The sequence below is a fragment of the Nestor notabilis genome, unplaced genomic scaffold, assembly GCF_000696875.1.
Source record: "Nestor notabilis isolate BGI_N333 unplaced genomic scaffold, ASM69687v1 scaffold3454, whole genome shotgun sequence".
In the NCBI taxonomy this organism is placed as follows: domain Eukaryota; kingdom Metazoa; phylum Chordata; class Aves; order Psittaciformes; family Psittacidae; genus Nestor; species Nestor notabilis.
In genome coordinates, this window is record NW_009926747.1 from 46,332 (window position 1) to 63,441 (window position 17,110).

At 38.7% G+C, this 17,110-nt stretch overlaps 1 protein-coding gene across 1 annotated transcript in view; it reads right to left on the bottom strand.

Moving 5' to 3' along the window:
- SLC2A13 (solute carrier family 2 (facilitated glucose transporter), member 13) overlaps window positions 1-17,110 on the bottom strand; it is a 121,630-nt gene that overhangs the window by 37,182 nt on the left and 67,338 nt on the right. The window contains exon 5 of the mRNA XM_010013702.1: window positions 2,360-2,523. Within this exon, the coding sequence (XP_010012004.1) occupies window positions 2,360-2,523 (164 nt within the window). The remainder of the gene's footprint in view (window positions 1-2,359; window positions 2,524-17,110) is intronic.

Sequence of the window (17,110 nt, forward strand, 5' to 3'; positions counted from 1 at the left end):
CAAAAGTTGCTAATGATAAGGGTACATTAACTTAAATTTAAAACAGCTCTTCCCCAAATGTTATCAGAAAGCAGAAGCAGCCACATGAGTTTACAAAATTAAATTAGAGTATGTTGGCTTTTAATCAAAATATTAAGGTTACTATCTCTCTACTGATTATTCTTGTAGGTCATCATCTAACAAACATCACATCAATTAATGTTTACAAAAAAACCCTAACCCAAATTCTTGCAGCAGCAGGCAAAGGTAGTAGTTTTGACTTCATTTTATGTACCAGGAGACTGGGGCATACATGGCTTCTCCAAAGACCAGAGAAGCAGCCCATAGTAACTCTGCATGAAAATCGATGTCCTTAGAAACACAAACCAAAGCAGAACAGTCAAGTATAAGTTTACTCCATGAAAAAAACTCATCATGCAAAACAAATCCATCAGCAGGTTTAGTAATCATCATTTTAGGAAACAGCCCGCTTGATAAGGAAAACACACCATATCCACTACTACCTAAATCTAAGTATCAAACATTGCATTAGAAAATTCTAAACATCACAAACAAATAACACGTAATTGTATTATAACCCTTTGTTAATTCTGTGCCCTATTTCTATATCCTCTTCTGTGCTATGACTAACATGTTTTGTAAGAGACATATCTACTTTTCAAATGTATGACCTTTAAGTATGTTAAGTAGAGCCAAAAAGCTGAGAGTTCTGTCATTGTACGAGAAGTCCACATAGGAATCACACTTATACAGCTGGGTCCAGATGAGCAATAAACTCCTGAGGGACTAGCCAGAGTTCTGAGGTTATCTGGGCCATATATACACACACATATACATATATATACACACACACGTATGTATAAGTATTCCATTCCAATAGATTAGAAAGGAGAGGTAGTACCAAAAGTACCAGTGCAGTGCTAGGAGAGATCCATTTTGCAGAAAGACAAGACAGCGGATAAGTACCACAGGGGAAATGAGGCATTGAGCAAAAGGAATGGTACAGAACTGGGTCCTTTCTCTGTGAAAAACTTGGCACTGCCTGGGGGCACAAAAGAACTTACAGGGAAGATGTATTTTAAGTGATATGGAGGTAGACTGTGATAAAAATAGTGATTTGAGATTTTGTTTATATTTTTCAAAACATGATGAATGTGATTTTCCAATCTCCTCTGTCATGGCTACATTTCTGAACTTGGATCATGAAAATCACTTCACGTTTCTTGACTCCAGATCAAGATGGTAACAAACAAATACACATTTATTATCATTTGGAACACCCAACTGCATGTTTTGATTTAAAGAATTGGGTAACTGTGTATCAAACCAGACACTGCACTGTGCCGTCACTGTTCTGCCTATATAAATGCATTCAAATACCATGAGCATTGATTAACTCCCATCCCTTGGGAACTGCAGATGGCCAGCGACTTGGCAGGTGGTCCCCACTCTGCTGTGTTGCATTAACTGGAAGTTTGGATCCCTGACAGTGACAACAGAACAAAATATGGAGACAGCAAACCTTTCCAGCTAAACACTTGTGAACATTATTTCTAGAGGAGCAGGAACTGTTCTTGGAAATGCCTGAACCTTTCAGCCAGAGGCAGGTATCTGTCACAGATTACTTCTGGCACAATTAGCATGTAATGCAGGAGCAAACGAGGACTTCCTGGTAAATGGCAGGACACAGCTGAATGTGGGCAAGGCTGCTTGCTCTGCCTTTTCCTGCTTCCAAGAGATTGCTGCATGATCAGTTTACAGTGTTTGAATATTTGGATAAAATCTGCAATTCTAGAATTCTCTCTTTTAGCATGAGATGAGTTAAAACCACATTAGTGTAAGTAAGGTATTTATTGTATTGTATTTGAGATAGCTCTTCAAATAATTGCATTATTCTTTTAAAAGGGCCCCAATGGCTATCTGCAATATGCTTTCTCTGGTAGTTCTTGATAAGCTGTTCTGAATTGCAATTAATGAGCCAGAAATTACACATCACATATATGCACATGAGATTTAAAAACTAACCACCTGTGAGGTTACAAGCATTTGATTCTTTACACTGAAACTAAAAAAAAAAAAGCATTAACAAGCTAAAGAAAAACTCTGTCAAACACACCTTAAAGCAGAAAACTGCACCTGAAAAAGTAACATGCTAAACCTCTTTTTTAAGTTAGCCTTTAGCTGTGGTACTATACTAGAGGTCTTGAAAAAGCCATATGATTTCAGGGAGAAGATGGGGTCAACACTGTTATTTGAAAAAGAACAACTTTGAAAAAACTTTAGAATTTATTAGCATTTATTTAGTATTATTATATTTTAATTTTACAAAGGAAATACCACACACTAATTAAGCACTCACCTGTTAAGCTACCAAGTGTAAGTTTCCGGCGACCCATTCTTTCAACAAGCCAGACTCCCACAAGAGTAAAAATGAAGTTTATAAATGCTGTCAGTGCAGCCAGCCAGATGGCAAGCCTATCATCTTCAACTCCTGACATCTGCAGAATGGTAGCGCTGTAGTACCTGCAAACAGAGGGAGAGACAAATCCCAACACCACTGATTTCAATTTGGCTTACGTTACAATTCCTGATTTTAAATCAAAAAAGATCATAACAAATATGAAGTGTGACCTCCTGTATAATGCAGCCACAGACTGACACCCAATTACCCTGGGAAACCAAGCATAACCATGGCATAACTCGTGCTTGAGTAAAGTTTTGACTGGAGGACATCAGGAGATGAATTGCCATTCTCTTAGCTGGTTAGATTTTCAGTGGTCAATCATATTCTGCTAGAAATTGGGTTTGTGCTTTTAATTTATGTTAATCCAGCTTTCAAATCCAGCTGTTGCTTTGTGCTCTATCTTTTTTCTGCCAAAACATGTGATTTTAGCACCCTGTGCACTAAAAAAAAAGACAGCTTGAAAATCAAGTATGTTTTCACCCCCGTTAAAGATAACACAGAGCTAATCTATGGCATCCAACATACTGCAAGTGACACTCGCAACCTCTTGGTTTTAGGTTTTGCAGTTTTATTTCACTGCCAGTGATGCACCCAAAACCCTCTCTATGATACTACTTCTGTCTTAACCAGAACTCAATTGCTTTGAAATGCCTTAGCACCATGCTGCAGGGATATGAATCTGCTCCCAACAGAAGCATTTGTCAGAATTTTCTACCCCTCTGAAAGGAATCAATCATTTCACGCAAACAGTAACTCATAAATAAATCAACTGAGCAAAACGAAAAGGGAACAAAAAGGAGCCTTCTGCCATTTTTCAGAGAGCTCAAATGAACTGTGCCTATGTTCTCAGGGAGAGCTAACTAAACCTCCAAGAAAACACTTGAGTAGTTTTGTTCATGCTGTAGAAGCCCTTTTCATCTTGTTCTATTAATTCGTGATGACTGAAATACTGATATTCAAGCCCTCAAATACCCAGCAGCCTACAGGCTACCACATTAAAAAAGTCAAAGCTCACTTTTCCCTTCTCTTTTTCCTGTTCAAGAAGCAGCTTGCTTTAAATGACCCTTTGTTGTCTTAATGCCCAGATGTGTTATCCTCAGAAATCTTAGTGGTCCACATTTTTCTATTCTAAGCATAAACCACTTTTTATTTCAAACCAATAATCCATGATGGACAATATGCTGAAGTGATTACTTGCAAAATGACTTGAGTCATTTGAGACACTACCAGCCATAAATGATTGTGCCTATGTCTGGATGTTACCACCTCACCCACTGGCTACGACAAGGTATTTAGATCCTGCCAGCTCTCTCTTCCTCAGCTCCTCTTCCCCACCAGTTCAGCCATTTGAGGCCATGCCTACACAACTTGTGCTGCAGTAGGAGAGGACCTCCAGAGGGAAACTGTTGGTACTGAGGACCCAGTATCTACGTACACACGGGTTTTGAACCTGACTCCATGGTCTGCTTGCCCAGTAGTGACAGCAATGCCTTGTCCAAGCTCAGTTCATCTGGAAGAGCTGCATGCTCTGAGATCCCAGCAAGGGTGCAAGTTTTGGAGAGACAAAGATTCATAAAGGATAAACATCATCTGAATTAAAACGCTTATGTTAATGCATCCTCACTTCTTAAGGCTCTCTAAATTAAATTGCTAACTGCTTGTCAAAGTTGTATTATACTGTTCCAGTCATCAGAATCATCCAGTCTCTGACCTCCCAATACACCTCTCTTTTTCTTCTTAAGAGTAGGAAAATAAAATTAAATTTCAAGTCTTGGCTACTGAAACCTACTATGAAACTCCTATTTATTTCCACCAGACAATGTTTCAGGAAGCCACGTTTAACTCCACACTTCTAAATCTTCTCAAAATCCATTTCTACTAGGAAGTCAAGAAATTGTTAGTTGTCAGTAGCAATGTGTAGTGTATGGATTCTATATGGTTAAAAAGCAGTAAAGAATAAAGAATAAAAGCACATAAATGTCTACAGCCTCATATATACAAACAGGCACCTTCTGCCTGCAGCATTATGATTGCTTATTGCACTCACTGGTTATATATTCTCAACTAGAGAATATAGTAATAGTTATATATTCTCAACTGGAAGCTTACTGCTTATCCATAAACAAACAACATATTTCATTTCTATGGAAAACAAACCAGGGATATCTAGATTCTGCAAATCCAAATGCCAAGCACCAAAGCCTGGGTGCTGGGCAATGATGCTGATGTTTATTATGGCATAGCAATCTAATTTCCAAAAATTAAAAGAACACTTGCATAGTTTATTATAACTACTAAATATATTTGCTTATGTTTACTTATTTTACTATGCCCATTTTTTATACCAACTTGCACAGCCCTAACTGCCTACTAATGTAACAAGATGACAGGTCTTCTTAATTTCTTCCTGGCAAGGAAAAAACTATGTGGCGGAAAAAGGTCAGGTAGTGATATTATACAATCACAGTGAATTCTGCAGCTCCTGAAGGGAATGCAATTACAGTGACAAAGTTGTGCATCCCTAGCTTATTTTCTAAAATGTAAAGAAAATGACAACAGCACATGTATAATCTTGGAATTTTTAAGCAAGTATGGTAACTTAGAAAGTAAATAAATACAGACAATTACAAAACCACATGAAGTAACTGAGTTGGATACATACAAAAAGATTTTAATATTGATCATTTCTGAGGATGCCAAAATTATGAAGTTGTTCTATTGAGACTTACTGTACAGAAAAAAAAAAAAGAAAAACTGAAACATTTCCACATTCAAGAATCCTCAGACTAGTCCTTTGACCATACACTGAAAATGCACAGTATTGGAGGACATGAAGCACCCCCAAACACTTTCCCCCCATCTTCTCCTTTTAAAAAGTCAGGTTTTTGAAAGCAACAACATCCCATGTTTAAAGAAAAGGATAATTTCCCCCTTCGAGGAGATCTTAAAGACAATTCCAGATGCATCAGAGTTCCCAGGTTAGCTCATTCAGCAGAGAGAAGCAGACCACCATGTCAGGCTTCGCAGCAATCAATTGCCAAGAAATGCCTGTTGATCACAGCTTTGAGTGCCCCGTCTTTCATAAGGGGCTGCTCCAGCCCATCTGTTACATCAGATCTACTCCAACAAAATTTCTGTCTAAGGATGTCAGCATTTTTGGACACAATCTGTAATTCTTGTAAAATTAATGGATAAATCTCAGTAACTCAAAAGTACCATTCAACATCTTGAAAACGTTTTCTTTTTTACTTTGAAGACAAAAATAGAGCACTCTGGCACTGCTTTGCAAGGGTTTGTTAACGTTTTCTAGCACAATACTTTGGAAATCACTGTCCAACTACTGAAACTACTTAGTCCAAGAAAATTAGCCCCTGGAGATAACAAAACCCTCTTTTTCTCAACTCAACTGAAATAATACAAAATTAAATGGCAAGTAATGCAATAGCCAGTAAGAAAATTATTAAATACTGAAGAAAATCCAAAGTGGTGGCAATTTCAACAGATTTACATGCTCTTTTCTTATGTTGTGCATGAACACCTTCTGCTCTACAAGTTTATTATGTTACAATTATTGGACTAAGATAGACAAAAGTATTCCTAACAAAACACGCTCCACAATCACAAAATTGTATTCCATTTACACCTTCAACTTGTTTCTCTGCTCCGTTAGGAATTACTAAAGCTCATTCCCATCCAGTTTGATGATTTCCAGCATGGGAATTGTACCAGATGTGTCCAGGCTGGGCCAGACGTGTAGTGTTACCCAGCCAAGGTACCAAGGGTGCTGAAGCCCCACTGCCCTGAGCAGCAGAGCTGTTGGACCAAGGGCAGCTTGGTCACAGCCCCCTCCTGCCCACAGCCCCGACTCGCCTGACTCCCGCTGCAGAGCATTAGACAAAATGTAGTTATTTTTAAAAAAGAAACCTATTACAGCCCATATACACATGGAATATAGAGTCTTGTCCTCCAGCTGACTTTTAAAGTGGTGAATGGTTCAGGTGAGAAACAGCAAGTCCACATTTTCAGCTACAGACACCTGCAGGCTGGCAATGGTGACATCTATCAAGCCAGGCAGCTGCATTAGTATGAGACTATGCCAGTGCCAACAGGGATGCTGGCCACACACCATCTTGTAAAAAAAAATTAAAATATCTGAGGGATTAATACTAATTCAGATTTCACATTGATTCTAACAGAATTATCCCACTCAACCTATAGGTCTTCTAATTTGTTTCATGTTTCATTCCCTTTGCAAACTACCCCGCATCCCTGTAAATACAGTTGTAACGTTCTCCAAGAAAACTTGCCATTCTGCCACATGCTTTGAATATATACCTTAAAATAACATCAAGGAAAACAGGTTAAACCATCCTTCACATTTCACCTTTGGGTGATAAAAGATCATGGTGGTTTTACATCTTGCTACCCAGAACAACAACAGCCCAACAAGTGGCATTGCCATGGTAGGGAATACAGAACTCCTGCAGCAGCTAAGGCTTGGCGGGTTTAGCTGGGGAAAGGTCCCATGCTCCCAAATACAAAGTCCTGAATCATTCCACCTTTGCAAAGGCCTGATGTGAATTTGTACACAATATACTTGTGAGAACTGAAAATTAGTTTGTATAATAGTACTGTTGTTATTAACTGCTTCTAATCCTGCAGATGTACTCTCCTTCCTCTTTAGTTTTTTGTTTGCAGCTTGAACACAACAATCTTATCATGCCTGGCACTTCTGAAGATTCAGAGGTGCTGAAGAAACAAGAAACACAAGCCAGGAAACTCCCACTGGTATTACCACTGCTAGAAAGAGGCCAGGTACATCAAGCAATTACAATTTTACTGAAAGATGGACTGTACAAGGCAAGCTTGTAGACACAGCACGCTTGCATCTGCCTTTCCCACCCATTTATACCTATATTATGAAAGGGATTTAATCAAGAAAGCTTAAGTTGACAGTGCCTGCCTGCAGAATTACCATGGCTTTACAGATACTTTAAACTGTGGCGACTCATCTGTGCAGATGTACTCACAGAAACAGGACAGAGAGCAAGAGCAGCATATGGGAAATTAGATGCCAAAGTACTGTAAATGAAAACAAGATAGGAAGAAGTTGATATATCTGGAAGGAGACAAAGACAGCAGATGCTCCAGGTATGGAGGCTTTCTGACAGGAGGGATGCTGTGGTCCTGCTAAGTATCACAAGAAGCCTGGTGCTGTGGTGATTTAAACCCAGCTGGTAACTCAGAACCACGCAGCCGCTTACTCACCCTCTGCTTTCTCCCCTGCCCCAGGCAGGATGGGGAGGAGAATCAAAAGAATGTAAAGCCCATGGGTTAAGATGAGAACAGTTTAATAACTGAAGTACGATATAATACTACTACTGGTAGTAATAATAATAACAATGATAAGGGAAATAACGAGGGGAGAGAATAAAAAACTGAAAGGGAAAAAAAACCCCACAATAAACACAAGTGATGCACAACACAATTGCCTGCCAGCTGCCGACCAATACCCAGCCTGACCTGACCAGCAATTGGTCCCTTCTGGGTAACTCCCCCAGTTTATACCTGGGCATGACGTGCTGTGGTATGGAATACCCCTTTGGCCAGTTTGGGTCAGGTGTCCTGTCTCTGCTTCCTCCCGGCTTCTTGCCCCTCCTCAGTGGCAGAGCATGAGAGACAGAAAATCTCTTGATTGGAGTAAGCATTTCTTAGCAACAACTAAAAACATCAGTGTGTTGTCAGCATTGTTCTCGGACTAAAGCCAAAACACAGCACTGCACCAGCTACTAGGAAGAAAAATAACTGTTACAGCTGAAACCAGGACAGCTGGGGAAGGGAAACAGGCACATTGGCAAGGTGCTGTAGAAGCAGCAAAGTAAAAATATCCCTTGGTTAGACTGGTTTGAAATAAGGACTGCAGAGCAACATAGCAGAATTTGACAACATAATTGGAGTGTTGGATAACGTGGTTCAATGTCCCAGCTTCATGATCTGCACACCACAATGATAAGAGGGATGTGACAGTTTCCACTCACAGAAGTTACATTCGAAGCAACCATGGACACCAGTTTGGAGGCTTGGGCAGCTATTAAAACTCTGCTGATTCCCTGTCTACATCTGTAATCATGTCTGCCTAATCTCTTACCTTGCTTTTTAACCCCCATGTTTGAGCAGGTAGATTGGACCAGATGATCTCTAAAGGTCCCTTCCAACCGCAACCAGCCTGTGATTCTGTGAAACACAAATCTGATGCCTCCTTTCTGAACTCCAATAATGTAAATTATTAATATTGATATCAATAGGAGCACTGATATTATGAAATATCTGAGCATAGATCTACTTTTCAATGGGAATTGCCTTTGCCAGACAAACCTTTACTCATGCTGAATCTCCATTAGCTATGGATAATGAAAATGGAAAGTCACAGCAAGGATAAGAACTCACCTTATCTTTGGCATTTGGCATATAATAAAGTTGATTACAAAAGCTGTAAAGAACCATTTCACCTCTGTGATTCAGCATGAGTCCCAGGACTATCGCATTGTCAGTTTACAGCCTTTAGATTCCTTAAAAATTAAAATCCTCAGAACGTCAACAGTTAACTTGAAAAAGGGAGCACTGAACAACCTCAACCACCCTCTGAAAGCCAATACAGAGACAGACTGGGCAAACCTGTCCAGCCAAACAAGTTCTGTCAGGTCTTGTACAATCTCCTCCCAATCTCTGCTCTCCTCTGACCCAACTTGATTGTAAACTTCCTAGTTGTCTTTTCACTTAACTTTTGAAAATTAGGCAGACAGCCTCTTGCTTGAAATCACGATTGCTTTCCCCTTTAGCATGTGTACTGCCTTCCTTCAATTTGTATTTTGAAAAAGTGCCTCATGACCTATAACTTATGCCCTATAGACTGGCAGCACCCAAGCCAACACAATTACCTTGTCCCAAGGTTCTGATCTGCACAAGACTGCTTCAGTACCAGCCCCTCCTGTAGGACACTCTGCCATTCTCTAACTCAGTATCAGTTATTACATTTCAAAAATATTAGAAAACCTGGTTCCATCTTCTGCATTTAAAAGTCAGAGAATACGAACAATGATATTTACACCAAAAACATATATATATTTAATATACATGGCTCCACGTGCAATTATATACACACAAACTTTGTGGCTAATACCATTCTGTTAAACACAGCACATCTTCTTTTATTTCACGTGATGAATTGCTTCAGCAGGGCAGCAGGGAACAATTTGTCATATCTACTGTTGTCTTCCAAAAGATCAGGTATCAGACACTGCTGTTTATGCACATCAGCAGCATCTCTTGTGGCAGAGATGAGACATGCTTGTATGACGATGTACAAACATCTTTATCATGTGTCCACTGGATGTCATTAAGACCCTTCCAGCTCATTAGGTCCTAAGGCAACTGAACTTCAGCTATTAAACAGGGCTACTGGATACATGTACCTTTATTTTCAGTTTAAGAAACCAAAATATCCAAGGTCTAGATCCTGCAATCTCACTGAAGCCTACCAATTTACAGCACACCACTGCTTTACAGGACTACAATGTTAGATCAACAGCTGAATATTCTTTCCCATACTTCTACTTTTGAAGTCCTGAGGAGCTGTCTAAGGAAAAGTTTTATCATCTCCAAGTCTATGCTTGATTTTTCAAAATGAGTGCCTGAGAAGGCAACGTGGGGGACTGCCACCCTACACTTACTGCAAATACCTTCAAATTCCCCATTTAGCAGTAATGATGTACTGTGTTATAAATGCTTTCAGCACAGAGTGAAGTGACATAGTAAATGCCATTTATTACAATCAGTATATTTTCATAATAAAAACCTTTGAATCTTAAACCCAAGCACTTACTACTGCTTGACAGATAACTCCATACACCCAAGAGGTTCTCTGATTCACCACACGTTACCCACGTGCAAGCCACATGCAAAGGATTAAGGATTACCATTTAGTTATGTTAAGAAAACATGGGCTTTTTTTTTTTAGTGTCCAAAGAACCTAAATTCTCTAGCTATTAATCAAAGTGTACCAGTGTTTGACAGGGATTAAAAATACCTTTAAAGGCTTAAGATCACCAAGATACACAAGGGCATTTGCTTTCCCAATTTAATGGGATACTGTCACACAGCTATTGGGTCATTTAAAAATACCATTACAGTACCTGCTGTGAGGCTGGAGAGAAATTCCTTCTTTTTTCTCTTTTGCTTATTTGCTCTGTTCCAGATAAATGTGGGGTTTTTTACACACAGCAAGAGTGCTTTTCAGCAGCTTATATGGGTCCTTCACAGTTCTCACCTGAAACTTACGGGGGAGGGAAAATGATTTCTTCTTCATAATAGAAAAATGGTAAAATACAAGGAGGAGTTTGAATTGTTATTTAAAAGGAAAAATAAAAAATCAGGCAGAAAAAAAATATCAAACTCCAAGATAAGCCTTCAACAAAGTCCTCTGCAAAGTCAAGGACAGACCCCTGTAGTTAAACCCATTGAAGAAGTAGGTTGAATGTAACTGTAGAGTTAAACTGAAGATTAAAAGGCAGAGCTGAAAGTTAAATGAAAGCACTGGGAGGAACAAAATCTTGACCATTCTCCTCCTCTTCCCAAAACAGAGTTGCAGTTTCCAGTGCAGAACAAAGAGTTTGGAGTCTGTAACACCTATATACTCAGCACTGCGACAAAAAGCAAAGTAACGTCAACTTTTTTACCTTGTCTTCGTTGTGTTCACTCAGTACAGAAGTGCCTAACTTTTCAACAGAATCTTTATGAAAGAAAGCCACCACCATCACCCTTATTTTAGAAGTGGAGACCATGAAGGCTTTTGGGAAGTGAAGGAAGATGGGTGACTATCTGCAGTTATCTACCAGTATTGCCCGGTGGTAATTCTGCAGCAGAATAATGAGACTCCAGAGTCACTGCAGATAAGCGCTCCCTGAAAATTAATAAGTATAAAAGCAGAGAAAGAAAATTCCTCAGGTGTTTCACAAAATATATCTCATTCAGTTATTCATTTATTCTGACAACTTCAGTTTAATTTAAATCATGTTTAATATTCCAGGGTATTCTAATGCTGGAAAGCGTTAATGCCTCCTATAAGCTGTTTAGGAACCCCAAACCCAAAATCAGTACTCATTAAAATCAACAGACTTGTTAAATGTACATGGCATTAAGAAAATAATAAAATGAACAAGCTAGCCCCTTTGTTTAAGCCAAGGCCAGAAGCAAACAAAGAGACTTTATATGCTATAATCTCACTTTAAGAGCCAGGAGTTAGCAAGCTAGGAATGAAAAAAAATTGAAACAGGCTTTCTTTTGAACCTAGTTCATGGATGCTTTCTGAAGAAAGAGCAAGATCCTGTGCTAAAGACTTATCTTTTGGGAAAAAATGTACTACTTCTAATTTTTGCTTATGAATAAGGAAAAGATAACAACACAATTTAATTTTCACTTTTTCATCCATGGCTTAGTTTCTAAATGAAATCATGCTACATGTCCCAAACTTCCAGGCAGGCAGAAGGAAAATCAGATGTTAATAAATGCCCTATAAAGTGTTTTAAAAAAAGTAATTTCAGCGTTCCTTACAGGATCTGATCTTTCAGTCATTTTTCATTTAAGAAAAAAAGTGGATATTTTTCCATGCACAGCAAGGCAAAGTGTTATTCTGTTGGCACAGTTCTTCTTTTCAGAAAACACATCTTCAAAATATTGCACCTCTAGTTCTTCTATTCACCCCAAGCAGGGTCAGGTTCCCTACATAAGTTTTGTGGAGCTTTATATAGGACAGCTTTGATCAACCCTGTTGGTGGAGCTTCCCATGGAAACCATTTCAGATTTTATTAGACAGTACTGAAATAACTGCCTAAAGGTACCATACTGTGACTGAGCCTTGTTTCCATTTTTCCTAATTATTAACATATGAAAAATACATATGTACTTAGAATAATAATTTCAATATAAACAAATGGGAGCTACATAAAAATTTCCATTTAAAAATAGCCCTTTCCATGGCAGAGATACCCGACAATCCTGAGAGCAGTAGCCCCACCATTCCCCTTAGCAACAAATTCATTAATATACATATATCTTCTTCAGAAGGACATAAGCACAGCACAGCTGCTTGGGAGAATGCAGCTAATTCACAGTGATTAGATAGGACTAAAAGCTCACAAACCGTATTTCTTATCTCTAACATTTTCTGCTAGTTCTTCAAAGACCATGGTACTGGATACACCAGAGATGGTATATCCAAGCAGAGAGGACAGGTTGTATGTACTTACATGCTGTAGAATATACATTATATACACGAATTTTGCAGCCACAAAGCTGCAAAGCCCTAATCTGGCCTTCACAGATGTGACCACATTACTGCCCATTCACTCTGGTACTGATTCCTGATTTCTGCTCACTTATACTCATAGTGGGCTGAGCCCCCATGCTCAGGCCGGCTCTTGCCCCTTTTCCTCCCTCCCAGCAGCTCTGTCGGGCTCCTGCTCTTTATCATCCTATCACTTCACTCCTTGCACAGAGAAGATGGTTTCCGGTATTTCCTTATTTCTGAATGCTTCATCTTGTGCTCCTGCTATTCACTTAACAACATTTTTTAATGTGTAATTTACAAAACAACACCATCCCCAACCCAAACAAAAAAAAAATCCCCTAGCCCCTTTTCCCCTTTCACGCCTCCAATTCTTGCATTTTCAAGTAAGGGTATCTTATGAAAGCTCGGCAGCTAAGCACAGAAGAACAGATTTCAACAGAAAAATACCTCCCTCTGTGAAACCACAGTATTTATCTTTTTAATCAGTAAATTCACTCACAGACAACATACCATTATGAATCTAAACATTTACAGAGCTTTAAATGTTCATACAAAACCAGAAACCAAGATCTTTGTTAATCTCTCAAATCTGTAACTATCTTACTAAAAATTCAGTCTTTCATATACAGAACTTTATTTTCCGTCTAATGAGTCACACAGAACTTCATTTTCCGTCTAATAAATCACACAAATTATGAAAATAATTTGTCTATGGCATGTAAAAACTAGTTAATATTCCAGTGACACTGCATTAATTCGTAAGTACAATATGATTAATATTCCATCCTTTTCAATTGTAATTAGAAGATGCTGCATTAATGTTTATCTTGCACAGCTTAGCATTTTTAGAGCTCAATCCATAAGAATGATTGTAATGAATTCTTTCTAAGAATCCACAAAATTGGTCTAAAATAATGAACAGGTCATTCTGATCACCAAGGAAAACTTAATGGAGACATAATAAAGCTTTTTGGCTATCAAGTTATTTATTTATTTAAGATTCTGACTGACCTTCTAATATGGATTTCCTAAGAACTTTCAAATCTGAGTCTTGCCTATTTTGTAGAAGTCAATCATTCACTGCTTTATCAAGCCTCCTTTTGTAGGTCACTGAACTGCATGCTAGCGTCTATTTTAAGTGAGGAAGACCATGGCTGCCCTTCAGCTTCCTTCCTACATGTCCCAATGTCATAATTACCAAAGCCAAGAGGCCAGCAACAACACTGTTCTTAAGAATAGAGCAACTAGACAGCTCAAAACCAAACTAAAGACCTCTCCCGTTTTAAAGGCTTTGGGTTTCTTTTGATGAAGTTTCAAATACTTGAACACAACATCCTGAACAAGTCTCAAGCCAGACAATGGGCTGCAGTGTGGGAAGGCAAGAGGATGCACAATGGAAAAAGTAATTTAACCAAAAGTTAGGCTACTGAGGAGACTGACTGTGAAGGGATTCCAGCAATGAAAAAACAAAACAGAAAGAGATGCAACTGATAGTAGAATATATTGCTGGGGACATTGGCTTGGACAAAGGACAGTAGAAAAGAGAAAGTCGACAGTTAATAACTCAGTGAAGAAAATCTCATCTGCAAGGTAAGTGAGGTTGACAAAGGCTCTGGCACATGGTGTGGGACGGCCTAACACACACACCCAGTGATGCTGGAATAACTGGTGGAAGCCTACTTCAAGAACTTTTTTCTCTTTATGAATTAGTTTCTTACAGCACCACACCAAAACAAAACAAAAGCCACCCCTCTACTGGCCCCAATCCCACAGTCGTTCAGGGAGAACTCCATGATGAGCAATAAGGAATAACAGCATGCATATTTGCGTATGAGTACACCATAGCTGCAGTCACTACTGGGCACAATGCCCTTACTAGTAGCAATTTGAAGCATATGTCCTATGAAAGAAAAAAAAAATAGTTCTGGAAAATAACTGGCACAAGTGTCTTCCCTGGGCTCAAATGCACAGATGCACCCCTGTTATCAGACTGTTTAAATAACAAACCCAAAAGAGTAATTCTGGCGTGACACCATCTGAGCTCATTATCCGTGATGGCAGATGAGATCCCTTTTTGGAGTAGTGGTTTTGGCAAAAATATCCTAAGTTGACAACTTCAACTGACCATTCTAAATCTGCATCCAGGAATTTATATTTTTAGATGTTTCTGGCACCAAATAGCAAGAATGGCAACTGTTCAGTATCTTTCAAATTCATGCCACTCATGCTGCTTTAATTGAGATTTCTAAATCAAATCTAGCATTTTAATATTCATACAATCACATATTACTCTTGCAATATATTTCAGACACACACTGCACATAGACTAGATCTCAGCTTGTACTGAGAGCAGTACTTTTCCCTTCCTTAGAAAACAAAATTAATTGCACAGCAAACTTAAATGAGTGCAGTGTGAATATTAATTTGGCAGTGTCTGCTTCTATTACACAGTCTTTTCTGTTGTCTTTCATCCCATCTGTTCCAGCTGAGAAAGGAAAAAATTATGGCAGATCCCCAAAATTCCTTAGAACGGTATCACCAATGTACACGTTTTTTCCTTTCATGTTCAGGATGGGTAAAACCATATAAGTAATGTTAACATAGCATATAAATGGCAATCAGAAACCCAAAGGGTTTGATTTCTTACGTTTGCATGATTACCTGAATGCAGTATCTAGCTGCTGCTTTTGAAATGTCCTCATTACTTTTAACAGTAAAAATTGCCTCAACAGCCAACTTCTTTGACTCTCACCTACTACAAAGTAATCTGCAAGCATTCCAATTATGCGTTTCTGCTTTTCTGCCAATAAACAAAGCATCAGCCTCAAGTTCTGCTGCTCTAACCTGAGATTGTCAAGTTAGACCTCTTCCTATCTATGTTGTTTCATTCCGTGCCCTGAATACACTTAGTGGGATGCTCCACTTACAGCAGAGGTGAGAAGAATTAGATTGTAATTCCAAGTCAAATAAGTTTAATACAAAAATGTAACACCATCAGACCCAGACAAGCTTTTAGTATCAAATCTAGAGTATCACTTGCACAAGCTGAGCTCCTTGAACAAGCATGCCTCACTTAGTGCCCTGGATGTCCATATCACCAAGACCTACTGCACCTTAAAGTGATCCTTATGACTTCTTTCAAGGAAGACCTCCCCTAGGTTACACACTTGAAGGAGATCGATGGCTGAAAATGCACGATGAGGCAGGTATGGCCCTGCTCTAGAGAGAGCTATTTCTTCCTTTGTCATGTCCCACAGCATGGTTTGCTGGGCCTCTGGTCAAGCCACTGACCTCTGTGAATCCCCTTCACAGACACCTCAGTCCACTTATGTCCTATCAGAAGACCTCAGGAATTTTACCTGCAGAAACTGAATCTATTTACTCCTCCATGGACTTAGCTTGTGCTTCCTTACTTGTTATGTGGGTGCACCCATGTTTCACCACTGCTGTGAAGTTTGTGACTTCTGCACCAGTTGCCATTCATAAGTGCTAAGTAGAATTATCATTACTCTTTGGATGCAATGAGAAAGTTAAAGCAGCTACAAAATAGACCTCTAACAGAGGACTCCAATATGTTCCTAATGTTCTGTGAAAAATAAAACTGTACTTAGGAAATCTCTGAATGACTATTTTGGGAAGGTAAGTTTCAACATAGCCTGTGCAATGAAAGCAAAGGAATGTGCTGTGAATGCTACCTGTTTAAAAGGACAAACACATTGCTGTCTTCTTCAATACGAAATGTGGCAATTAAGCACCACATCAAACTTATTAGTGCTATATAAAGCACTGTGAATTCTGATGTAATAAAGAGTTAGATTCTCTACAGTGCAAAATGGTAGCCTTTTAATTCCATGAACCATATGCTAGGCAGTAGATTTGTTTGATGATCTCTAGAAGGTGTTATACACTGTATACTTCTATTTGACTGGGAAATTCTGTTCTAAATTTACATTGACAGCTTTTAAAATGTTCTTATACATGACCTAACCACATAGGAGAGAACTTACTATTTATACCTTGTATCTAGTTCAGTAGTTTACATGCCACTGTTTACTATATATGTTATGTATAATATTTATATATTCTTTGAATTTAAAATTCAGTGAAGCTGCTAGAAAATACATATAAAACAAAGTTTAAGACAAAAATGCAAAAAAAATTCTACCACAAGGTCAACAAATAGCTGAAAATACTGTATGCTAGATATTTTAAGGGTACCTTTTGAAACAACATTTTAACTTCTCTCTGAAATAATCACTGTTACCTGTGAACACCTAATGGAGGATACATACAGAATGGTC